The sequence below is a fragment of the Osmia lignaria genome, chromosome 7 (genome assembly GCF_051020975.1).
Source record: "Osmia lignaria lignaria isolate PbOS001 chromosome 7, iyOsmLign1, whole genome shotgun sequence".
Lineage (NCBI taxonomy): Eukaryota > Metazoa > Arthropoda > Insecta > Hymenoptera > Megachilidae > Osmia > Osmia lignaria.
The window spans coordinates 3,564,944-3,592,316 of record NC_135038.1 but is presented as its reverse complement, the minus strand read 5'-3'; the positions used below and the strand labels follow the sequence as shown (position 1 = coordinate 3,592,316).

Sequence of the window (27,373 nt, the reverse complement as noted above, 5' to 3'; positions counted from 1 at the left end):
TCCCTGAGTCCGCGCGCCATATGCGCTCGGATTGGTCAATGTTTTTGCTTAATAATTGAAAAAGGAAGCTTCAAACCACTTTTTCGCAAAGGAAAAAGTTGTTCAGAATAACCCCACCTACCACCACCTCAGAGGGTGAAAATACGTTACGGGACACCCTGTATACATGTGTACTCTGCAAAGCATGTACCGATTGCGATGAAACCTTTCGCATCTAATAGGAGATATTTCCGCGATATCTCACTTGCAAAAATTTATGCAATTTGTTATTGTTAATAACTATTGTTATAACTTGTATCGAACTTGTTATAATTAAAATTATCGTTATTGCAATTAACCAATAAGAACGGTAAACCACCTTACGGCATCCTACAAATACTGCTCGTTCCACTAAAAAGTGTGAAATAAAATAATTTTTAATAAAAAATACAACCGACTTCGAAATGCACTAAAAAGCATGAAATAATTTCTACTTCATTTATATAAATACCCAACAGCTATTAATAAAATCTATTTACTCGTTAAATAGTATATTAAATACATTTCAACCTTTTCGGAGGCGGCGCAAAATTAAAAATACCCGAATATACGATGCTGCCAATAATGATTTGATAGGTTGCCGACGTCTGAACTAGAATCTTCCTAGTAGAAGAAAGGTTTTTAATTTTGCGCCGCCTCCGAAAAGGTTGAAATAGCTGTTAGGTATTTGTATAAATGAAGTAGAAATTATTTCATACTTTTTAGTGCATTTCGAAGTCGGTTGTATTTTTTGTTAAAAATTATTTTTTTCTTCGTGTACAACATTTAAAGCAACAGCCTGGGCGGGCGCTGCTTCAATAATTTGCTCTGTGTCACTGAATTCGACGGTTGCGGTACCCAACATAGGTTTCAACTCGTGTTGCCGTCGAAGAAAACATTGTTCCGAAGATTCGTTTTCGGACATGAGTGTACTTTCATCACGAAATAGAATGTGACACACTATTAAATTATAGAAATATCCTTCTCTATCACTGTTCAGGGTATAATATCGGTGGCGAAGTACAGCTGGTTTTTTCTTATACGGAAACTGTTTGATATCGGACAGCAAATTCAGCTAAGCTCAAATCCTCTAGATTGTCTGGACTCTTTACGTAACGATCGAATATGTTATTGAAAAATGATATTTCATTTTCTTCGAATCGGAGAATTCTATATCTCTGTTCAGGCCGACAGCTGTTTATAAATACAGCTTTTCTCGAGCTCATTTTAAGGGGCAGATGGAATAACCGATAAGCACATTCTATAGCACAAACTACACGTTGAGATAGAATTGCCATAGATACCGAAAATAGTTGATCCCGGATGGTACCGCTCCGGCGCTCGTAAAACGACTTCTTTAATAATATTTCCCGTGTCCTGTGGCTCGCATTTACTTGCGTATTTAGCAATATAATATGTGACAGTTGTAACATTTCCGCATGGTTGAATATCCATGTTTTCTTCCTAAAGCTTTAAAAGAGTTGGGTTGTAATTATTCACCATAATTTCATTTGTGTTTCTCTTAAGTACGCAGAACCGTTCATTGTTGGTGTTGGGTCGAAACAGATCCCGATTCCTTTTAAATATCGCTCGGTTGATTTGACTGTTGTAAGGCCCTGAGACGGGTGCGCGTCAAAGAAATTTTTGACGTCGCTATGCGTCGCCCACGCTGTGGGGAAGGGGTAGCTAGGTCTAGAGCGGTCGAGCGTACCGTTCGAGGGGCCTACACAGTTCTTTCTGATTCTCAAAAGGGCACAGTATAGCATTTGCATTTATTCAGTGTTCGTTGAATTAGTGAGTTTTTATCGTTTTGAAGAAGCAGTTATCATATTCATAAAGGTACGTAACTGCAAAATCAGCATTTACTGCTCCCAGTACACAATACAAAAGCGGCCGTCCATCGGTCCAGCTGATGACGACTACATATCGTCATTAATACACTTAGCTTCCGTGTATCGGTCAAGCCGATGACGATTCCATATCGTCATCAATTACGCACTCTCTGCCGTCAATCGGTACAGTCTTTTAACAAATTAATTCTTAGTAAATACATGCTAAACGCTACCGTCAAACGGTACTGCTTACGACGACTCCACGTCGCCATACTGACAATATGCGATCATTTACGATCCGATCTGATTACGTAAAGAATAATCAGCCAAAATCAAAACACACACATAAGACACACACCTCACATTGATACAAACAAATTATCAATAAATATACTATTTCATCGAGGTTTTTTTTATTTATTCATTTACTTATCATAATGTTTTTTCCTTTTACATGAATCACGGAGCTCAGACAAAAAGTTTGAGTTTCGACGATACAGTTGGCAAGTGTGTCATCTGGACTTAAGCACATCGTTTCTTCACTTATCGGTCTGGGAAATCCAAAACGACAACAACGATTGTTACGATCTTTGTAACATGTATTAGAATGTTTATGAATTTGGACTTTTTGAACTATGTCGCTCATATCATCATTTTCTGTTTCCAATGAACAAGATATAACTTTCTCAATAACGTTGCGGCCTTCGTTGGTAAGGAAATCAGGCACGTTTGCACACCAAAGAAGCATGTGTAAATGTGGACTTCCCCTATTCTGAAATTCGATTCTATGCCAAAAATAACAACGCCACCTAAGAAATAGGAGTTTTTTAAATACTGCATTAACGAGTTTACACGTAACGTAAAATGTCTTGCTATAACTACTGGGTATCTCTGAATCAACTTCAGTCGATCTGCAAAAGTTAGGTTTTAAAGTCCGATATCAGACGTATGGCTCGGGGTATCGATAGCTTAAAGAATCCTGAGAAATCCTTGAAAAGCAGGTCAAAGCCCCAAATGCAATGACCCTGCCACGTGTCAACCCTTGCACACATGCTAAGGCTAACAGCTCTTAACATATATGGCCACTTTAGATGATTGCAAGAGAACGTAGCAAACCACATGGTCGGTCCAAGACTTCGGACCATGGCGATTAATTCCGAACAGCAACGTTTCCAGTATGATGCCAATCCTCTTATGTTTCTCATCGTGAGGTGCATATTATGTACTAATCCCTGTGGAGTATGTTCCCCTTGGTGCATTCTACATGATACTGAAACGCTAGGTTTTGCGCGGTAGTATTCAACAACAGATAATGCGAAGAACAGATAATCTGTTCGTTGAAATCGTTTGTCATTGCTCAGAATACGCGCTTGGAAGTTATTGGGTTGGTTGGATGGTCGGATCGCTGATGCGTCCTTATCCGAAGGACTGGATTTCGAGGCGGTGTGAAATAATGAGAATTTTGTGATAAAGTAATTGTCGTCACTTTATTTGTCACAATGTGCTCCGTTCTATGGCACTTTGTCAGAACGAAAATGCGCGGAATATTTTTAATAAAAAATCGGTTGGAAGAATTTACTTTGACTGTTTGTTCGCACTGGTAATCGATCGAAATCTGAATTTATTCTAATTAGCGTTTAACGGTTGAGCGACACGCGTGTCTCCGTGAAACCACCGCATGGTGGGGGCTGCGCGTAGCCCGATAATTTCATATTTGCGCGGTGACGTCAGCGAATCCATTTTTTCCATCCGGAAACAAGAAGAACGAACAAAGTTTTTTCATCCTTCTCTCCCTCTCTAGGTTTAAAGGAGGCGCTGTTTTTCTATGTATATTCGCTAGGTTTATCAGGTAATTTTCTGCGTCATTATTATTATTACTGACAGAGACGATACTATCAATGTTGGGAACATCTTCGTCAATCGAACGTAACATGCTTGTGGCGAAAATAATTTGTGTTGCGCCGGATTCTCTACGAGCGGTCGCAACAGATGGTTGTATCCTTTCTATTTCAGGAGATCTATTCCTTTCGGCTGCTATTGTTAGAGGTGTTAGTGAATAGATATTTAGCACATTGCTATTGCCTTCTTTAGCATATAAATTACGACGGAAGATGATGTGTAAATCATCAATATTAGTAAATTTCATACAGCATGAGACGCCCCGTGACGATGCTTTATATCTTTTTGGATTTCTTGCATGGGAATCAAACAACCAATAGTAGGTAGTCTCTGACTGGTTACCGCATGATACAGCTACTGATGTAAAACGTAAATCAAAGCGTTCTTTAAATTTGGAAATCGTTCATCGCCGTTATCAATATCGATATGACCATTTACAGCCATTTCATAGCCAATGTTAATATTGACTCTGCTGTTATTAAATGATATGTGTGGCAATAATTTGGTAACGGCTAAATAGTCTACATTGACTTTTCTGGGGTCAGGATTACTTCGCGCTTCAATGCAATCACGGTAATATTTATCTCCTACTAAAACTACATAATCAACATCACTCGTATACATCACGTACTAGGATCGAGCAAATTAAACACAACACAAGCAACTGCAGCTATGCCAGTACATTGCTTACCGCGAGATTCGATACTGAAGCGATCGCGAGCTTGATGGCACGAGCCTCGTAAAATAGCTACATTCTGTTCAACATTCATAAATCTACTGTTTGATTCAGTATTTCTTTCTGCAACTTCCATTTCGTTTCTTACAATACAAGGCTCTTCAACGACATCAGCTATTTCCAAAATGTTATTGGTAATATTAGAAAAACATGGTCGCACATCTTTGTATAAAGCATTATTTTCTAATAGCCATTGTAATGCTACTGGAAGTTTGCCAACGTCTATTTCAAATGTTGTTGTCGCTCCAGATTTTCGAGGCTTTCCACCACAATCATTGTACCAGTTTGGTTTAATCTAACTGGAAGTTGCACGGCTACTTCGAACACATCGCGGGCAAATAGGACTACCTGACCTTTGCATCAATCCTGACTGAAGCGATTTTGAATTTTCATGTTTTTAAGAAACGGTACTATTCTGCACAACATCTGATTTCGATTTCCGATAAATCTGCTATCTCTTGAGGTACAGACATTAATTCCATTTTATTCCAGAATGCCTGAGATGGAACTTTGTGTCTTTTAAGATGATGTAGGCAACGAGAACAAGTTGTTATCTTTTCCGATTCTATTAGATTTGCAGGAATTAGATCAGACAAAGGCTGCGTGTGCAAAGCGTAACGTTGCTGCGGATATAAAATCTTGTAACACACTGCATACGGTACATCAGCAAAAATATTAATAGCCGATATAAAGTAGTTTTCCTGAAGGAGAAGTTCTTTCTTCGGTTTTTAGCTAGTTCACGCATATTCCTTAAACGTGTATTCCTTGATTCGGTACGTTCACTTATTGTAAGATACATTCTATTGCCCTGGTATCCAGCTTGCTTTTTCCTTGCCTTGGCAACCGCGTGTAAGCTAAACATCCATACGCTTTTAAATGCAGCACGCTTGGCATATTTCCGGTCCATACCCCTAAAGGCACCTCGTCATTGATTCCAGTATGACATATCCTGTTTTTAATGTAAGCTGCCGTTGTCACGGCCTCAGCCCAAAGCTTTTGCAGCAGGCAGGCCGATGTGAGCATAGATCGTGCCATGTCTAGTGTCACGCTCAAAGGATCGGTAGACAGGAAATATACAAACAACACTTGGTCGATGCTGCACTTCGGAAATCTTTTACTGAACTAACTTGTACAATGGGAGTTATGATCCTTATATACAGAGTCGCTGGTTCGGGGGTAGAAAGTCCTTTCGTGCTGGGTCCAGGGGTCATTCTTCGTCAGAGGCGTGATTCAAGGGTCCGAAGCCCATCGTCATCGGTTTGTTGTTAGACGAGCTGAATCACGGAGGATTCAGTATCCAGGGTCCAGGACTAATCTTATGACGTCATTTTTATCTCGGCTTGTACGACGTATAAGTCCTTTCTCCGTTGAGCTACACAGACTATTCTTTTAGTAATGCTGTTTTTTATTATAACGTTTCCCCTTTTAAATAATAGTACTTTATTTTTCTTTTCAATCTGTGAAACTGACAGTAGATTGCGCCGGATGTCTGGAACATAATATACATCATGTAATATAATCCAATTTTCCTTTCGATTTACCAGTGTTTGAAGGGTTATGTTTCCTATCCCCTTTGCTTTCAAGATTGAACCATTCTGTTTGGTTGGGTCTGTAGCTGTGTTCACCACTTCTGAATTCAATTCACGAAACTTTGTGAACCACTCTCTTTTCCTGCATACGTGGTGACTACATCCACTATCAAGAAGCCATGAGTCGTTCATATCGACATTGTTTAATGATAGAAGGAAAGCATCATAGTCTTTAGAACCGCTATGGTCCTTCTTTGGCTTGGATCCATACCTTCTTCTTCCTCTTTCAGATTTTACACGGCAAAATCTTGCTAAATGGCGACCTTTTCCACAATTAAAGCACACGTTTGATTTTGCCTTATCATTGGCATGATTCCACGCAGGCTTGTGACTCTTTTCCTCTGGCTTCTTAACATATAGAGCTTCTTTAGGAGGGGCTTCGCTTTCAACATTTTCTCTTGATATCCTCCTATTATATTCTGCTAATAATACTCTTTGGACTTCTGTGGCTGTGAACTTATCGTCTGGTAAGTTTGCCAGTGTCATGTTGAAGTTGTCGTAACTGTCTGGGAGACCTGATAATAAGGTGTAGGCCAAGTCCTCTTCACCTACCTCTGCTCCAGCCTCTCGCAGGTTTGTCGCAGCTATCTTGGCCCTTGCAAGGCCCTTGTTCCCGTCATCTCTCATTTTCAGATGATAGAACTCTTTCTTCAACTGCATAATTCTCACCCTCGATTTGGGCTGATGCACCTGTTTCAGTATAGACCATACCTCAATGTGTACCTGTTGATCAGCTTCAACATTTAACCTTATTGCAGCGATTGCTTTATTTTTATTTACCATGTGCACTACTCTTTGCGCTTCTGTAGCCCCTGAGCCTAATTCTACCTGAGTTAACACATGATCCAACAGCCCTTTTCCCCTCAGGTACCATCTCATCTCAATCTTCCATGAACGGTAGTTATTATTATTTAGCCTTGTCACTCGATTTTCACTCTGATCTTCTTTATCCATTTTTATTCGTGCAGTGACTTGCTTTTCTATACATTTTTTACCGACACTTGTTGCGTGTTACATTGCGATGCCACGTGGCCGCATTTTAGGTTATACACTGGATATTAATACACTTTTTCTTAATCAGCGCACCTGGGCCCATAACCATTGTAGCGGGTATGGGTAAAAGTAGAATGCATGACTGTTTGTATGATTAACATTTAATAAGAAAGAGTAAAATAAACTTAATACGATTACATGTGAAAACGTGCATGAACATGCCGCGACAATATAAACGTAAGTGAAGAACAAGAAGGCTCACAGCGCCTCCTACATTAACTTCTTTCCGAAATGCAGGAAATCCTTCAAAAATTAAACTAGTTTAAAAGCTAACGGTAAACAGCCGATACAAGGTTGCGCCGCAACACAGGAAATAAATAAATTGTTGTGTATTTTTCCGCGGTGAGGGTAATGACAAAACACTCAACTCCCGTGCTGATCCCACCGCCTTTTATTAGAACTTATTAAGTACAGTCTGATACGTTCGCTGACCGTAATCGTCCCGTCGCAACTGACTTCGACGGGGACCTATACACTTTCGCGCCTCGCGTGCCTTATTGTAAGTGCGCGCAACTACGTCAGTACGACAGATTGGCAATATCACACTCCCTCTTGTAGGAACAGAAAACTTGTAAAATGCTAGAACTTGGTATATTGCCAACGCGTTGGCGGTTTACGATTCATTGCCGGTTGAATGCGTAAGCCTGCAGGCGTTTTTTAATTTTCTTCCCTTTGTTCGTCCTGTACCTCTGTGTTTGTATCTGAGTAGATGTTATCGTTATTTGAGGTAGGTTTTTGGATATCAATTGTTGGCGGGGCAGGGTAATATTGCATTCTGTCCATGTCTTTCGCAGGAGTATTTCCTCCGATTTTTAACATTTGATTTACATGTCTCCGTACGATGTTTCCATTATCTAGTTTGACTTCGTAATGTAAGACACCTATTTTAGATTTTACCTTCCCTAGGAGCCAATTGTTCTTCCCTACGTAATTACGTACACTCACTCTCTCCTCATTCCGAAAAGATTTCTTACATTCCCCGTGTTCTACATGAGTCGCAGTTTGTTTGTACCTAGGGTGTATGAAGTCTAACAATAAATGCGAATTTACTTTCCTGCCAAAAAATAGTTCCGCAGGAACTTTCTCTGTCTGTGAATGTACGCTTATTCTATATTGTAGAAGCAGTTTACATAAGTTTTCGTGTACCGATGTGTTTTCTTCCCCTAGTTTTCTTAACCCATTTTTAACTGTTTTGACCATGTTTTCCGCCTGCCCGTTGGCGGCAGGGTGATATGGTGCTGTATATTTAATCGTACAATTTATTTCACGCATGAAATCTTTGAATTCACGCGATGTAAAAGTTTTCCCGTTATCTGTGATAATAACCTTCGGTATTCCATATTCGCTAAATATTTCTCTGCAAATTGAAATCGTATTTTCCGATGACATCGTATTCACTATTTTTACAACGGGGAACTTCGAGTATGCGTCCACTAAAATAAAAAATGTTTTACCCAGGAATGGCCCTGCAAAGTCTATGTGTACTCTATCGAAGACATTTTTAGCTTCTTCCCAAAAATGCGTGTCGACTTTTGCTGGGTTATCCCTGTGCAAATTACAGGATGTGCCATTTTTTACCAGGTTCTCGATATCTTTGTTCATCGAGGGCCACCATACAATTTTGCGGGTTAAATTCTTCATTTTGACAATCCCGAAATGTCCCCAGTGTAATTCCCGTAGAATTCTTTTTCTGAGTTCCTTGGGTACTGCTACTTTATCGTTACGTAAAATGACGTCGTTACAGATCGAGAATTCTTCTACGTTAATATTTTGATTTTTTAATCGGTTGCTTTGTTTTGTAATATCCTTGTAAATTTTTTGCAATTCTGTATCTGTTTTTGTGCGTTCCGCGATTTCTTTCGCCGTAATAGGTAAAAATTCTATCGATTCAAGGTGGAAGACATCCACTACATCGTGTGTATGGTTGTTTTCGACCTCTAGTGGCAACCTTGATAGGGCATCCGCATTGGCATTTTTCTTCGAGTTTTTGTAACGTATTTCGTAATTGTAGGCGCGTAAAAATAATGCGTAGTGTTGCATACGTAATGCTGAAAATGTAGGTAGATTCTTATCCGGTGACAAAATGCGCGTCAAAGCTTGGTTATCCGTAATTAGGGTAAATTTGGAACCAAATAAATATTGGTGAAATTTTTTAATGCCAAATACGATAGCGTACGCTTCTTTGTCTATATTCGCATATTTCTGTTGTGTATTGTTTAATTTCTGAGAAGCGCATTGGATGATTCGTCCTGATTCATCGGGATAAGCATGCGAAAGTACCGCGCCAACCCCGTAATTGCATGCGTCTACGGCTAGAATCAACGGTAGTTGTGGATCATAATGCGCGAGAATTTTATTTTCACAAAAAGCTCGTTTAACCTGCGTGAACGCGCTTTTGCATTGCTTATTCCAATTGAAGGGTACGTTATCTTTTAACAAGTTGTGTATAGGATGTAAGACTGCTGATAAGTTTTTTATAAATCACGCGTAATATGCGACAAAGGCCTAAAAAGCACGAACTTCCGATTTATTATTTGTAGATTTTGGCATATTTTCTATTGTCGCGATTTTCAGAAACGATTGCCTCGTCTACAAGCTATAAACGAGGGACGACTTGTTAAGCCTGCGGGTTATAAGAGTCTCTTCATACAAGTCGTACCCTCGCGGATAGAATCCGCTATTTTTCCATCTACTAATTGTCGAGATAGTCGTTTGAAACCAAAATTATAATTGCGTTCGAAATTATATTAACTAGTCTCAATTTAGATCAAAGGCCGTTCATATTTTAATCAAACTTTAATCAAACAATAGTCATTATTATACAATAGATTAAGCATCTTTACCCTTGTAAATCAAAATTGTTCAAATTCAAATTCAGTTAATTATCAGATCATACATATCAGTATTTCATACTTCAGTTTTCAGTTAAAAATTTACTTTCTTTGTTAGCTTCAATAGTTCTTTGAATTATATCTGATTTTTGCACACTAAACGTTTATTTTCATTTCTTTCAATTATAATACCTTTCTTACAGGTTAACTCCACGCATACCAACATACAGTTTCAAGGAGGGACCCGTATGGGACCCAGAACACTGACAAATCCAATGGAAATAATCAAAATCTAACTTTTCCGTCTTTTAATCGTTCTGATCGTAGAGGAACGTTTAACGCGTCATAAACGATCAGGACTGGTGGCAGCGATACCTTTCTTATCGCCCAAGACTTTTCTTTGCTTTTTACGTTGCGCCGCGCCTCGCATCACGCGCGCGTGCGTCGCAACGTAACAAATTTTATATAAAATAAATAGGTTTTATTAATAGCTGTTGGGTATTTGTATAAATGAAGTAGAAATTATTTTATCCTTTTTAGTGCGTTTAGAAGTCGGTTGTATTTTTTGTTAAAAATTATTTTATTTCACACTTTTTAGTGGAACGCGCAGTATTTGCCAGCCTGGATTTTTCACAGCGTCCCATAGCAAACCTCGCTCAAAGAGGAGGTATAAAAAGAGAAGAATATACCTCCTCTTTGCAATAATTCTGCAAATGTTTACATACATAAATTGTATATGAGATATTTATTTATTTAAATTATTTGCATTCACTTAGCATATTGATTAACACTCCTTTGTATTTTTTATTAGTTTCGTAAAACAAAGTTACTATAGGTTTCTGGAAATACAAGCGTCACGCAATTGAGACGCGTTATATCCTTTTGGTAAGAGATAGGAAAAAGCTATTGATGTAAAAGTTGAATGGTATGACTTATGAAAAATATGATATATCTCACGAAATATTAGTTTTTCAAACATTGTACTGTTAGATATAGATGATAGGTAATAGTGAGAGGGAATAGTAGCGAGGGGAGAGAAGGAAAGAAGGAGCCGAGGCCCCTCCATTTATTAGTTCTAATACTACTATTTTATCCAGAATTTTCCAAGGAGTTGATACCAGTAAAGAAAGAAATGCAATTCTATTTAAACAAAAAGTGCATCTGCATTTTTTTAATGCATTCTTGCATTCACGAAGAAAATGAAATCATAGAAAAATGAACATTATCATACCATTGAACTTTTACATAAACAGCTTTTTCCTATCTCTTACCAAATTCAAGATATAACCCGTCCAATTGCATGACGTATCCTGTATACTTTTATTAATTAAAAAACATTTATTTAAACAAGTTAATAACTTTTTCTAAAAATTATTCTCAGATAGCACGTTCCTTCGATTCTTCAGAATAGGCAAATATTTTTCAGCAGCGAGGGATGCTACGGCGCGCTATACATATAAAATCCACGCGTTTGGTCAGTCAGAATTTACCGGAGCGGGACAATAGCATGATCACCCTACATCTCACTCTAACCACGCGCCAATGTTTCGCTTTCGTTCTTCAGGCGGATCGTCGCAATGCCTCTGGCGAGATGAGCGTTTGAATGTGTTTGTAAAAATACTTGAGGTGCTGTTGCCTTCCTAGATCGTGTTACCCCCTTAAGGGGGTAGACACGCCACGTGATCGCTCCGATTCGGGACGTCGGTATTACAGCAGTTTTTTCGTTGGGCCCTGGTGGAGCCACTTGCGTGGTCTGGTACGAACTTGAAAGGTTTAATTCTCAGCTAGCGTGCGCGCAACACGATGTGTGACCCCTTTTAGTCGCCTCTTACGACAGGCAGGGGATACCGTGGCCGTATTCTAAACCCCCCGTGCCACAGGGGCCACCGATGGACCTTCCATCTCCATCCCATCTCGTTTTGCCCCTAAACGGCCGGCGCTTTTGGGGACTAATCTGTCCCCTTTTTGTCCAACGAACTTTACCGGCCACGCGCCTTCGGGGATGTGCTGGCAGCCCCGCCAGCACCAAACTCCGAGCATTTTTTGAGTTATCTTATCTTTTTTCTTTATACATTTTTCCATCTATCATCAGTTTTCACATTTTCCATACTTTTTTAATCGTCTGAGCCTGTGTGTGTGTGAAAAGGCCTGAATGGCTTTAGGCAGTGAAAAAATATTAATAAAAAAAGGCCTGAATGGCTTTAGTATGTGAAAAAATATTAATAAAAATAGACCTGAATGGCTTTAATCAGTGAAAAATATTAATATTAAATTATTTTTCGGCTCTGCAGAGCTCTGTCTGACTTCCAGGTACATATACAGTACCGGACCTTCGTACGGGTACTTTATGACCCCCGCTATAAAGTAATCGGCGCAGTTCATGCACGACCATCCCCCCCACTGGGAGGGGTTCCCCCTCGGAGCAAGCACGGGAGCGATATAACACGACGCGGCTTTCCTTTGAAGATTTGCATCGCATTCGTATCGGTGAGACAACACTAATGCAGCGACGAAATTTTTTTATTTTTCATTTTTTTTTTCAATAACAATTTCATTAACACATTGATGAGATTTTCCTAATTAAAATGAGACCAAACACGATATTGTTATAATAATTTTAATTAATCTGAATAATCTTCAAATAATTTACTTTCTGTGACTGCTCGCTTCACAGAAATATTTCATGTATCAATAACATTTTTATTTAAAAAACATAATGTATAAATAAAAAAATGCCCTTGCTGCAATAGTGTTGTTAAATGTTGTAGGCATTTAATTTTTAACTCTTATGTCAACTCCGAATCCATCTTCTTTTATCTACTGTCTCTTTCTACTCCGGAATTACAGGAAAAGGAATGGAGAAAACTGCACGTGATTTTTATTGGAAAGTTCATTGTAAATTGTCTTTTGTAGTAGATTATTTATCAACTGAACGCAATAAATGTGGAATACGATAAAAGTTGAACACGATAAAAGTGGAATGCGACGTTATAATGTATGATCTGACCTGCGCGAGTAATAAAGATCAATGTATGATCAGCCATCCGTTCAGTAACACTCACACGCAATAATAGCATCACTCGTAATCAAACAAATGATGATTTAATTTTAGCGCCCGATCAAGTGCCCCCCTCTGCCTAGACAGCTAAAGATAAAAGTATTTTCTAAGTAATCAAAATCTATTTTGATAGAGTTCTAAATCTCGAGATTCTATAGCGCGAATCTTCATAAATATCACGAGAAAACTTTAGAATATTAAAGTATTTAACACTTTGACTATTAATAAAAATTATTAAGAATAAGAATAATCAATTTTCAAATTTAAGTTTTCATTTTACTATATGTTTAATTTATCTCTGTACATTATTCAATCATAACTAAATATAGATGTTATAAAATTTCGTAATGGATTATTGAAGGAGATGCTGCTTACCCGTGTATTTTGTAGGCCTAGAGAAAGTTTGTAAATGCCTATAACTGTTTAAAAGTAAATTTAATAAGCTAACAAAATCAGTAAAAATAATTCACAAATTCGATCGGAAAGTTTGTTAAAAACGAGCTTACTTTAACATGGGGGCCTATGGGAAATAGTATATTCAAGTCTGTATCTAAAAGCAGAGATGGAAGTTTGTACAGTTTTTATATACATAACATATGTTAAACGACACGTTATTCCCTTTAAACTGACATAAAATTGAAGCTTTTGTCACGACGGAAAGTTTGTCAAAAATCGAAAAATATTTATTAATACAGTCGTACCTTTATGTGTAAACGGGTCATCCAATTTAAGGACAATACAGGTAAAAATATAGACAACTTAGTCATTTTAATGGTATCGATGAAATATAAAATGATTTATAATACAACATGAATTTAACATATTAAATAATCCAACGATGTGATATACTTTTTTATATTTTTTATAAATCATTGTTGAGTTAACTATAATATTTATATAATACGCAACATCTTCATACGTGGTAAATTGCTTTGCATCAGTGGCATTCGTACCTGTTGCTTTCGATGAATTCAGGTCACCGTTACACGAGGACAACACGAGGAAAGCTAATCAATTTTATGGAAGAAAATATGATGAAATCATTTATGAATTTAATGTATTTGAAGTAAATTTTGCAGTTTACGTACTTTTAGAGTTTTAAGGTATTTAGAATATCAACAGGGTTTCAAAATTTAATCAAAGAGAAACTTTATTAGAGTGAAAATAATTTAAAGTATAAATTCAGGTTAATCGCTTGAGAATCTATAATTTCCAAGTTTATCATTGATTTCCTTATTTTGATCCGAGCAACGGGAACGTCCGTTCATTGGAAAAGTAATTTTAGCGGTTTCCATTCAAATCATAAAATTGTCTGTCATTTCAATTGTTTATAAATAGGCTTGCATCCACGATAATACGTTTGCTGAAAAACAATCGCGTTAATTTGCTTGAAACAATTACCTGATTGTAAATCACCACTATAGATAGATAATAAGGGAGCTATCAAGCTTCGGGGGATCTTCGCGTGTATATTCATTTTTTTCTTTTTTTCTACACTTTGTTAAAATTTCTTCCAACAGGTATTTTTTTATTATCTCATTTTTATTATTCATACCAGAAGTCAAATTTTTCCCTTTTCTAAGATTATATTATAGAAAGCATAAAGGGTATAGCAGGATAAGATGGTCAAAAGTGCCCTTGAGCCGATTTTACTTCGCAATGCACCATTCGATAGCTTATCCCAAAAAACCATGGTACACCAAGTTTCAACCCTGTACCTCGACCGGGAGGGTAGTTACAGGGTAAGAAAGAAAAAGTAGTTTTTGCCATATTTCTCCTATTTAACAGTAGGCAAAAAATCTGCAAAAATTCTAAAATATTCTAGACATGTTTCTTTATGATTGTGAATTTTTTCAGATTTTGCGGTTGCAAATCCCAGGCGTGAAAAATCAAAAACGCAAAAAAAAGTCGAAAAATTGAGATTTCGGGTAGAAGAAAAAATTCACTATCATAAAGAAACATGTCTAGAATATTTTGGAATTTTTGCAGATTTTTTGCATATTGTTAAATAGCCTGTAACTACCCTCCCGGTTGAGGTACAGGGCTGAAACTTGGTGTACCATGGTTTTTTGGGATAAGCTATCGAATGGTACATTGCGAAGTAAAATCGGCTCGAGGGCACTTCTGACCATCTTACCCTGCTATACCCTTTGCCAATGTTCCGTTTCTCTTCTTTGATTAACTCTCTGATGGCGGACCATGAAGAGAATCCCAACTTTAATCTAATTTTGTTAAAGGGTTAATAATCGTCCATATAATAAACTCAAAATATAAAATATATAAATTTAGACTAATAATAAGCTTGATAAGCTATTAAAACAGTAAGGAAAATCGTATAACCTCAGGAGAATGTTACAAACAGAAATATCTATCGAGAAATAAGTTTAGGAAATACGCGTGGATTGCAGAAAGTAATCCAACGGGGATAGTTTCTTTGGTACAACGACAAATATTCATCTCTGAAAGAAACTCGAGGAAGGATACAGACTCCTTGTGCCATGACGTGTATGCGTACACTCACACAAACAACAGAATGAAATTTTCGCGGATACAGCATATACGGGTAGACTTCACCACAAGATGGTTTGATCCGTTTGAACGCTAATAAACACCATACGTTGAGAGAAATGGTATTTTCGAAACTGTAAGGTTGAGACAGACGCTGATGTAAGCAAGCAAGATGGCTGCCGAATGCTGCGTTCGGCTGCATTTTAGTAAATATTGGACGATTTAATGATATTTTTATCGATAACACACCAGACCACCCTTCCTTGAACTAGCACAATATTATAGAAATTCGATTTTTCACAATTTCTTACTTCTGGAAGAAGTATCGAGCTGATTTATTTTGCCGGTGATCAGAATTGTAACAGAATTGTAACAGTATTTTACTATCTGAAAACTTTTGATGTTACGTATTTGGTGATTTAAACAATATTCGATCACTTTCAATGACTATAATTTAAATTGTTAAGTTCGTCCTCGATGAAGGCATGCATCATTTCGGGGAACAAAACTTTTTCATCGCTCTCGTCTTATAAATAGGAAGGAAAGAGAAAAATTTGTAACATTCATACCGTCATCCGTATTCTGATATGGTATCATTAAGTCGGAAAGGCTCGAATTGACCCGATAATAAATTAAAATCATGTACCCTTGAAACGTGCCGCGAGGAACGAGCACAAAAACAAGCTCGATGTCAGTGTCAACGAAATGTCAGTACATCAACACCTTGTCACTGCCATATTAAACTGTTGCCTCTTATAAAGTAATAATATCATCTTGTGAAAAGACTGCTGATTTTCATAACAACTGTTCGATCCCCTGCTAATTCTGTTCCCTCTAAATAAGAATGAACTTCTTCGAGGAATTCCTTTATCTCGCGAGGGAAAACGGGTTAGCAAACTTAGCAGGGTACGTCTTTGAAAAGAATCTTCCGCGAAAAATGTCTTCGATTCTTCGCAAAAGGAACAAGTTCATTTCCATAGAACAAAATGAAAGAGGAACTCGGTAATATAGAAAGTTTGATATGAAATAATTACGGGGATACATCTAACTACAAAAGGGTGGTTTTAATTAATTTCTTCACTATAATTTTCTCCATCCTCTGTAAATTCACTTGGAATGTTTGCAATTCGGTTCAGCGAATGAAATTGAAAGAAGAAAGAATCATAGGAATCCTCGAATGACAAAGTGACTAATTGACGCAACGTTTGATTTAAAAAGTTTCAATTAAATTTGAAATATATGAAATTCTTTCGTTCGAAGGTAGCGATATTAGTTTAAAAATTAATTGTCACAATTTTCAGATACATCATAGAACAGTCGCATCGAAACAAAGAGAAATAAATAACGAGTGTAATAAAACGCATGGGAGGCTATAACGCGTCAAAATAAAAGCAGAAAGCTCGAAATGTACGTTGGATCGTGTCAAGTTTAATTTAGTCTATCGGAAAGAAAATGACAAAATCGTAAGGAATGAAAAGTAATTGGCCTACAATAGCTGTAAAAAATAAACAGCTGTAAAGGAGCAACGAACGTGGCAAGTATTACATGTCTACTCGACTGGAGGACCGATTCTCGGATACGTAATTTTAGAACTTGGCACAATTCGATTTTATTATATGTTCCTTCAGGCCAGAACATCGCGACGCTTTCTTGACACTGACTTCACGTGCGATATCGTTCAATGACAACGTGTCTTGTATTGCATTTGTATATTCAACGATTTGCTTATTAAAATTTCATTGAATTTGTATAGGATACAACTTGTATCACCTGGTAAAGCGATGATTATTATTCCATCGAATTTTCATAAATAAGTAAATCATTCAAAAACAATTATGGTACTACAGAATCTGTAGTACAGATTATTGTAGAGTCATTACCTCGTGCGTTCGAGGAATTACAGGTCTTGGGAAGTTGGTATTATACCATGTTATCGGTATGAGTAAGTGTGTGCGTGAGCAGGTCGGTTGCGGGGATTGAGATATTCGGCAGATATTGTGAGTGGTGAGAGCATTGTGAGGAGAGAGCGTGAAGAGTCGTACGAGAGGTTAAAGAGCGAGTTTATTTTGTTTTCATTTTGTTTCATTTCTATTTTTTGTATTATTAAATATTCTTGTTTTGGTAATTATTTAGATTACGGACCGTACCTCCGATTCCGATGATTTTTATTAAATATGTTGTAGAAATCAATATTTTGAACAACCTTTTTCTATACATATAACCGCCGCTCGGCCTTAGTTTTCGAGATATTTTCCAAAAACTGTCGAAACTATTACATTGAATTCTGCTTATTCGTGTGTGTCCGTCTTACAACTTATGCGTTACTATGCGATCACCGCTTTTCTAGTTTCTGCAGGCAACAGTACGGCAACCGATGACCAATATATGTATACCTTGTGTACTTGTGTATTGATGATTTCAACGTATCTTAGCTATGACGGCAGCCGGGAATTTAATATTATATAACCTACATATATTGGTTGTCGGTCGCCGTGTTGCTGCCTGCAGAAAAAATAAAAAATTGGCGATCCCATATTAACGCGAACGTTGTTACGAACGCACATGGATAAGCAGAATTCAATACATATCTCGAAAACTAAGGCCGAGCGGCACGACGCGATGTATAAGAAAAAGTTGTTCAAAATGTTGTTTTAACAACATACAGGTAAGTCTCGATTAATGCTAGTTTACATAGTGCGATATTTGATTTACTGCGAATTTTAAAATGATATTAGGAAATTCAGTTAATCCGAGGCTTACGAGACTTCTTCCAATCGGTAAAACTGTGAGAAAAATTAGTCTTTTGTTTTAATGGTTTTTAACTTTTTTCTGTTTTCTAGAAACGATTCTTCTCAAAGAATTCGAAGATATATTTCAAGCTGTGGAGGTCGTAAAACAAAAAATTTCAGATGCCGATCCAGACATGGATCGAAGCATGCAAGTTAACAGAGACTTACTAAATAAAATACTGCGGGTTTATCTTCACATATACGAAGATACGAAAGAGCAGAAGAAACTGCAATCAACACTGTTAAAATACTTTAAAAAATAATAATGTTTATGATATTATAATTTAATAATATACGTATGAAAGGTATATTTCAAAATTTTTATTGTATATTTTCTTTAACTAATTGTATGAACCAATTCCTATATTTCAAGTATTCGAATAGTACGAATTCAAATAATGCGAACAATTTCTGGGATTTATTACTCGTACTAATCGAGATCTTCTGTATTTAAAAATCGTCGAAATCAGAGGTGCCGTCCGTAATCTAAATAATTACCCTTGTTTTCTAAAATATCTCTATTCGCTAAAAATCTCTACATTATTATACGCTTCATATTGTTACACGCTTTGAGGTTATAATATGTACATGAATGAGAAACTCGTATATTAAATGGAATTATTGTTGTATTTATGGAGAGTTTTTAGTAAATAATGATTTGTAAATCAGGATAAAAGGTGCTGGGATTTGTGAATGTTCAGTTGTGACTTAGATTTTGAAATCCCTTTCTTTCCGGAAAATTAGGGTATTGATTTTTGTATAAAACTCACCTTTATAAGAATGCAGAAAATTATAAGCACAAGGTCTGCCGTTGCCAAACCACCCAGGAAGACGTTAGGCGGTGTAGCGGGTAATGGTCTCAATTTCGTGCACAGTGTAGAGATAATGATGAAGACATTTCCTAAAACAAAAATTAGACATCGAACCGTAGGATACCCTACTGCGCACCTCTTACTAACAAGAAGAAGATGAATATAATAATATCAAGGAGACCAAGTGTAGCATTTAATTACATGACATTGATTATTCCTGATTTTGATAATTCTGTAACCGATTATTTAAGAAAATTTCTTTAAAAATCTCTCGAAAAATAAAATTGAGTTTTATTCGATTCAGTGATTGTTATTTGACACGAATAATAATGACATAATAGAAGAAGTGGATGATAAAATTAACCATCCGTCGCCTTTTGAAATAATCATTTGTCCATACAAACTGATATGCGGACAGTAACGACGATAAGAGATAATCTATCACAGTAACCCCATACAAGCGTTTAAGCAGTTTCTATTTCCGATCAAAATATTCAAGTGCGGATGAATAATTTGTACATCAGCGAGAATTTTCTATTAAAGCAATTTTCAAATCGAAAATTGAAATTCTGTTTAATCATCTGCTCAAGTTCCCATAAAGATTTTAAAAAATAAATAGAACCAGAACATTCAAAAAGTAATATAGCTAAAACGTTTCAAATTTGAATTTTGTCCTTTTATTTACTTTTACAGAGTTTACAGAAACTCTAAACAATTTAACACATTGCAGTGATCACGTTTGTTCCGGAAAAGAACAAACGTTGAAAGCGAGGAACTGTAATCTCACAATCAGTTACGTGACATTGCAAGCAAGTTGCCCGCTACACGTTCAAAAACGTGGAAAATCGCGCTCGCATACAGTGTTAAAAATACGTTGAACAAAATAAACCGATTTTTTAGAAAGGGAAGATCTGATTTGTTCGCTCACCAATTAATCCAAGGGAAAAGGTGAGAGAGAAGCCAAGTGCGAATGCCAATTCTGTCCAATCGAATTGGCTGAACGTTGACTCGTTGATGTTGTAGTCAAGAAAATCGTTCGTCGTGTTCGACATGGCTGCGATTAGCTTTTTAACGACGACACTTCAGTTACAACCATTTATTGGCCATTCGCACGTTTCGCAACCGCAATTTGCAAAGCTTCAAACCCTTGAAAATGCTTCGCGTCCAGCTCTTGTCTGCTCCACGATCGGCGATCTTCTTCGCAGGCTTCCCACTGAAAAAGGATCAATATTAAATAGGATATTCATTCTGATGCAGAGCGCAGTAAAACATTTTTCAAATTACTCAGTCGGTATCGATATACAATACTGGCTGCTATGAAAATTTCTTTTCTCGATCTCTCGAAATGTGAAAAGCTTCACTTTACAAGCGACGCGACGTCCAATTGTAAATATATAAGTCGAAGATCTCCATAAACGAACCGAATTCCAATTTCAATGGAAGGTTCTTTGCTGGACGCCTCCTTGGTCCGCGCAACGAGAATTTATCGAAAGCCGATCCAAGTCGTTCGATAATGTTTATTGACAGAATTTAAGCTGGTTCAATAAATAGTTACTAAAGGTAAAATGTATTTGTACCCTGAGCGACTGTAATTTATAAGTTTTCTGAAACTTCGAATGCAATATGTCAAATAATTTGAAAGAAAACATTTGATCGAGAACAAAGGGTTAAGATTCGACGAGTAGGAAAAAAGGAGAAAACGTTAGAGTTTTTCGGGAATTTTTCGAGGTGAAGATTAAAGAGGTATGTATTTGATTCGAACCAGCTAAATACAGATTTTAAGTGAAGAGAGGGACGAAGCTTTTCACGGCATTTAGTCCTGACGCAGAACCACTGAACTTAACTAATCACGTTCTTATTGTTAGATGAAAAGTCGCGATTTTCGAAAATATTAATTACTTATAACTTATAAATGCGCTGACCGATCTCAATGAAATTTTCAGCATACACATAACTTATTTGAATCTACGAAAGACATATTTTAAATTTTCCTTATAGACTTACATAAAAAAGTTGAAAAATTATCATTCACTATTTTTTTTCACGATTTCAACAAACTGTAATTTTTTAAAACGATAAAAATACATATTTTAGCGAATTAATTTTTATAGCTTCTCAAAAACCCTCAAGTTATTTAGTCCAATTTTAACCGAGGTATTCTAATTTGAACAGTGTCCACTTATTTTTGCCCTCGACTGTAAATTTAAAATCCTGTCAGTTGTTGCGTTCAAAAAATTGTTTACATTTTCGAATTGGCTTAACACGATTTCTACACTCTTCGTACTAAAAAGTTCGCCCGTTATATCGGACGATCGCAATGTGTTTATAGTTTATAGAAACAATTGATAAGCGACAGTCGTATATTAAGCGCATACTATGTCATGGACGTGTAGCTATACGCAGAAGGCATTGCGATAGTAGCAATAGTTTTTTGCAAATATCTCGAAAATTGAAGTCGAGCGGCGGTTACATGTATAGGAAAAAATTGTTAAAAATATCAATTTCTACAACATATTTAAGTTTAATCAAAATTGGTGGAGCAGCCCTTTTTATGCATAATTACTGAATCTTTTACAGATGTTAGGTAGTAGAATAGAATATTCGACGAGAGGATTAGACCTCAATTCAAGTTTGCCTTCAAACATTATATATTTTTTCAAATCAATAGATCTTTACCTGTAGCAGCAATAAGACCCAAGGAATCGTAACATCCTATCTAGTAATTTGGTTTATTAGTCACATCTGGTTGCCAGAACCCTTAACCTTAGCAGTAGAGTCTTTGTTTGCAGTTTTCTATTCATGTCGAGGTATTGCTTAGTTTTATTGCCCGCTACGGTCACTGAGTACACGCGGACCCACCGCGTGCGTCACTAAGAGACCCCTGACAACGAATATTTTCCACCTCCACAAAAATCAGGCCAATAGGAATGGCTCATCCGAAAATTGTACTCCTTGCCCAGAATATAAAAACCTGAAGCAAGTTCCCTAACCCAGACATTCTCGTGGAGACATTTTCTTGAAACAACTCACACACTCTCCAAAGGTTCATCAAATAAAGTAGAAATACAGTAATCACATCAAGTGCATTCATTTTTACATACAGTCCACTTATAGTTCAAAACATTGAACTTCACAGCAACGTTCAATCGTCGCAAAATATTGTCGACGCTGCGGTGCATATACAACAGAAGTATGTAAACAGAATTTCAGTATTTTTAATAGTTACGTCAGAAAATTTGTTTAAACCTGAAAAATATATTTTTTCTTCAAAATCCTCTAAAACTATACGTATATGAGCAAAACGGTTTGTAGATTCGTAATCAGCGTACAAAACACTATAAGAATCACCTAGTGGGAATCGGAACGTCAAAAAAAAAGGATCTCTTGTAGCTAGGAGAAACGTGACGAATACACGATCGAGGCGAACCGGTTAACACGTTCGCTGCCACCGTCGAAGCATTGCCGACATAGTATGAGATGAGCCGTGTGCCACCTGTCGCGTCGGCTGTAGGTTTCTTTGACGTTGTCGCGGTGGTACCCAGACGAATTACCACTACACACTCACAGCTGACAAAAAACCATCTATCGATCTTCTCGTTATGCCTAGTGCCGCTGTCGAAGCATAATCGACCTATAGGGTCTGATCATCTGTACGCCACTCGTTGACACCGTAAACAAAACACGGGTAAAACAAAAAGTAGAGTCGAATTACACTCACTGCCACGAAATCAAAGATCAGTTTTTGACTTATCGTCGAACATTTATTATAAATGATTCTATAATCTACTATTATTTTTTGTTATTGTTCTTTTGTGCTGATAGAAATGTTTTAAAAAAAGAATATTTTCGTTTATGGCAAGTACAAGCGACATTCAATATTAAGAAGCGGAAATTTTCAAACTAGTACAATTGTACTTGCCTTACCATATACTTCTTTCTCGCACGATCACCCATAAATTCCCCCTTGAGACTGACCGTATCGATATTACGCAAGCGAATTCAGGCTGAATTTCAAAACCCACGCATCGCTCGCTCCCATCACCACCCTATAGAGCTGACAACTGATTGGCTGCTGAAACACGAGTTCAGTTTTGTACTTTTGTATAAAAACCCAGAAAAATTGTACAGAAGACAGACTTTCAACGAATCCTGGAGAGAATGTTACTCTGTCAGAAAATAAAGCGCAAGATAAAATAATTTTTAACAAAAAAGAACGACTTCGATCGTTATTAAAACGATAAAAATGATTTCACCGCAGTTGTTGGAAATCCATTAAAGAGAAAGTGGTTTAAACAAATGGATGGAATACAAGCTATTAAAAAGATGAGCATACCCACAACAGCCACAAATAACAGGTATTCAGTACTGCAATATCTAATAGAAATCGATCAAGATGAAAATAATACAGCCGCACAGCAAACTCCGGTTACACAGAGGAACAACCAATTCACTAAAAAGCTTTCCCCATTGGTTATGCATGATAACGTAAGTGACTATCAGAAGTTTGTAGCTTTAATTAGAAATATTGTCAAAAACAAGTTCCATATAAAATATTAGGGAGATTCAGTGAGTGTATTTCTGCAGAACATTAGTGATTTTGAAAATCTCAAGAAGACATGGAAAGAAAAAGGATCAAACTTTCACACATATACCAGGAAAGATGAGAAGAAAAGAGTGTATGTAATCAATGGTTTACACAATAAAATCACAGCAGAAGAAACAAAGGAAGAACTCTATCGGCATGAGATAAATGCTGACAATATCACAAAAATGAAAAGAACTGTAAGATCTTTGTACATGATCTCAGTTTCAAATGCAATCAAACTAAAACATCTAAGAACATAAAATAATTTTTAACAAAAAATAAAACCGACTTCGAAATGCGCTAAGAAGTGTAAAATAATTTATATTTCGTTTATACTGTTACGTCCGGGTTCATTTTTCATTAACCCGACCTTGCGTTCCTCATCGGGTGCGCTGCATCTGGAAACTTTCCACGTGAGGGGCGCAAGGAAGGGCCTTTCTTATCTTACTTTTCCTCGTTACCTGTGCGCGCTCCTCCGATCTTGTGATCTTCCGTCGGGTGCGTGTGCGCTTGGAAGTGATTCCTCACGGAGAACACCAGAAAGGAGTTTGAGATTAAAATTATAATTCTCCTTTTTCCTTTTCTCTTATTAGTTTCAATAGTTTAACCGTCAATATACCAAATTTGTGTACCTCGCCAGTGCGAAGCACTTGGAGATAATCCCAGGCGAAGCACACAAAGGAGGCTATATTTAGTTCTTTCAAATAATACGAGTCAACCTTTCCTTGGGATGATTGCTTAGTCGAAACTACGCCGCGACAAAAACTTCGAAAGTCGAAACCGTTTAGGGAGAGGTATCGTAAACATCTTTCACCGCGCGGTTGAGCAGTGCGACGCACTTGGAAATTTCCCAACTTAACCGTGCAATACAAAGAAGAATTTTCTTCTATTTTATAGCGAGGTACCTCTCATACCTGCAAAGCATGCGTAAGCCGACCCTTCCACGAGGAATGAATGTAATTAAGAACAAAGCGATTGGAATTGAACGAAATGAAACTGTTTGAATGATATTGGAATGCGAGGGTTTGCGTGATAACCGCTGTAGTTCGAAATTGTTCACGAATGTTCGAGACAAAGGTCGATCGAGACAATAAACATCGTCGTTAAACGTTAAACGTAGAACGTTTCGAATATACGTAAATCGTCGAAATACGAATAAGAACGTTAATAACTAATAAGCGCGGAACGAATATTAACTAAATGCGACACGCATGTATCCGCAATTTGTCGACGATTATAAAACACCGGTTGCATCTTGCGTAAACCGCTAAACAAAGAGATTAATAGAATAATTAACGAATGAATAATAATTAACATTATTCAACTAATGGTCATTCAAAACAGTAAAACAAATATTTGTAATAAAACGAAGACCTCTTTCGATATCGGAAACGTCATTGTAAAAGCCTCTTTAATTAGCAAATTCAAATAAATTAAGTCGTAATAGATTTCGAATATTCCAGAAAACCTTAAAATTGCGACGCATGAAATCCGCCGTAGTGTTAGAAGGGTAGAAAGAAATGGACAACCTTAAACGAAGGTAGAAAGAAAAGTCAAGAAGGGATGAGAGAACTAGGAAGAGCGGCCAACTAGCCCAATACGCGCGGGATTTCCCCTCCGACACGCACCCTGATTTGCCAAATGATGTCCCCACTTTGGGCCCATGATCGCGGGTCGAACCCTGAGACACGATCGCTTGACTGAGGCAAATCACTCTTCGTCGAAAAATCGCAAGGTGCGTGATGGGGAGCCCGTGTTCGCGTAGAGATAGAGTTGTTAGCAAAATCGTGTAATTAGATTGCTCGGCAAGTCCTCTTCAAGGCAGAGTGTCGAGAGTGTTTCGGTTCGCGGTTTGGTGACAAGGACTCATACGAATACGTTAAATTCATTTCATACTTTTCAATTTCTATCTTTTCTCTTTCGTTTTTATATCGTTCGTAAATTAATTATTTTTCTTTCTTTTTCCGCGTCGCGTCGATTTTGCAATAGTTTTGTATTCGTCCCGTAACACCGAAATAAAAGGCCGATCGCGAACGCGTAGTGCAAGTGGCAGTTTTCTCACCTCTTCTTTGACTTCCAGATTTCTAGACGACACCAGCGACTAACGATACAAAATCAAAATATCTTATCGTATATTATTTTACATCGATCTTGGTAAGTTGTCCATTTCATTTTTATCCAATACGACGAATCTGGACGTGGTGAGGCAAAACGGGCGATCTACGAAACCGTGTATTCTGGAAAGTTTCCCTCTAGATCGTTCCGTTCAGTATAAAGACTCGAGGTATCGAAAGTTAACGTTATTGAATAAATTCCGATTCACACGTAAAGAAGACGGCCCCACGAAACCGTGGCTCTGGTAATTTACCCTCTGGGACCGTTCTTTCTTTCTTGTTCGCGCTTAATTCTTCACAGAACATCGTCGCTCGAATCATCGAATCATTTAATCAAACTTTAATTAACCAGTAATCAACAGCTTCATTTTCATATAATTTATACTTTTCTTTATAATATATCTATTTTCTCTTGTATTTCAAACAGCTCGTACTTCCTGTTAACCAACCACTTTTATTGTCACGATTATTTTTCCGAAATTATATTCTTGTTACACCTAACCTGTTTTAATTCATTTACGTTTCAAAACACTTCCTTTTCCTTCATTTTCACGTCTACCATCTTCGTACAAATTCACACGAGGGGCCCGTATGGGACTAGAGCATTGACGAACCCGATTAATCTTTCAATTAATCTATTAACTTATTTAACAACTCTTTTATTGTTCTAATCGTGAGTGACACAACATCGTCACGCGCGATTGGGACTGGTGGCAGCGCTAATACCGTCCTCAACCGCGTATTGTTAACCACAATTTTATTAATTATTAATTTTTTTTTATTTTGTACGTCGCGCGCCGTATCTCGCTCGCGACGTAACAATACAACTACGTAACAATTATTAATAAAACTTGTTGAATCAACAAAATGTGGAGCAGGAGTATCGAAGGGAGTTCGAATGCGCTAAAAAGTATAAAATAATTTCTATTTCATTTATTTATACCAATATTCGACAGCTATTAATAAAATCTACTTAATCGTTAAATAGGATACTAAATACATTTCAACCTTTTCGGAGACAGCGCAAAATTAAAAGTACCCGAACAAACGATGCTGCCAATAACGATTTGATTGCGGTATTGCAAACTTGGTAATTAATAAGTCGTAAGAGAAAAAGCAAAATGTTATAGGTCCGGCTGGAAACATTTGTAATTGTAACGATTGTATCAGAAATTGGCAGCACTCCTGATGTAAGTACATGCACTATACTGCAGTTCACGAGAGACCATACTTAAGGGCACAGACTCCTTCGAGGCCTCCTCCGAATCTCGATTCCCGTGACATCCACTCCAGCCACGTGTTATTGAAATCTTTTTCATTTGAAATATAATAATGAATTTTAATATAATTGTACCTGCATATACAGGGTGTCCCAGTCTAAGTGTGACAGAATTATATTAAAATTTATTATTAATTTCTTTATTTTTTATTCCCTTCTTGAAATTATTATGTCAGGTAGTTTTCATTCCTATAAGTCTTATGGCCGCGTACTTACGTTATGTGTATTATTTCATTCATTCTACCCCTACTAGCACCACGAATCCGTCGT

General features: G+C 37.1%; 2 protein-coding genes across 2 annotated transcripts in view; one reads left to right on the top strand and one right to left on the bottom strand.

Moving 5' to 3' along the window:
* The window catches only part of LOC143305458 (pyroglutamylated RF-amide peptide receptor-like), a 55,138-nt gene extending 34,022 nt beyond the window's left edge, over nt 1-21,116 (bottom strand). Inside the window, exons 1-2 of the mRNA XM_076689156.1 lie at nt 20,054-21,116; nt 19,084-19,214 (exon numbers count right to left, since the gene is read on the bottom strand). Of these exons, the coding sequence (XP_076545271.1) occupies nt 19,084-19,214; nt 20,054-20,177 (255 nt within the window). The 5' untranslated portion in view covers nt 20,178-21,116. The remainder of the gene's footprint in view (nt 1-19,083; nt 19,215-20,053) is intronic.
* On the top strand, nt 1,711-27,113 carry LOC143305431 (uncharacterized). Its single transcript, XM_076689038.1, has 3 exons — nt 1,711-1,857; nt 23,384-23,610; nt 23,710-27,113. Exons 2-3 carry the CDS (start codon nt 23,422-23,424, stop codon nt 23,968-23,970), a joined length of 450 nt encoding a protein of 149 aa, XP_076545153.1. The 5' UTR covers nt 1,711-1,857; nt 23,384-23,421; the 3' UTR covers nt 23,971-27,113.
* Nucleotides 27,114-27,373: the final 260 nt, after the last annotated feature.

What these genes read in the sequence shown, in the direction of transcription:
- LOC143305431 (XM_076689038.1), top strand. Translation starts at nt 23,422, where the DNA reads ATGGATGGAATACAAGCTATTAAAAAGATGAGCATACCCACAACAGCC. An exon ending in CATTGGTTATGCATGATAAC is followed by an intron (nt 23,611 to 23,709) that starts GTAAGTGACTAT and finishes GTATTTCTGCAG; the next exon opens with AACATTAGTGATTTTGAAAA.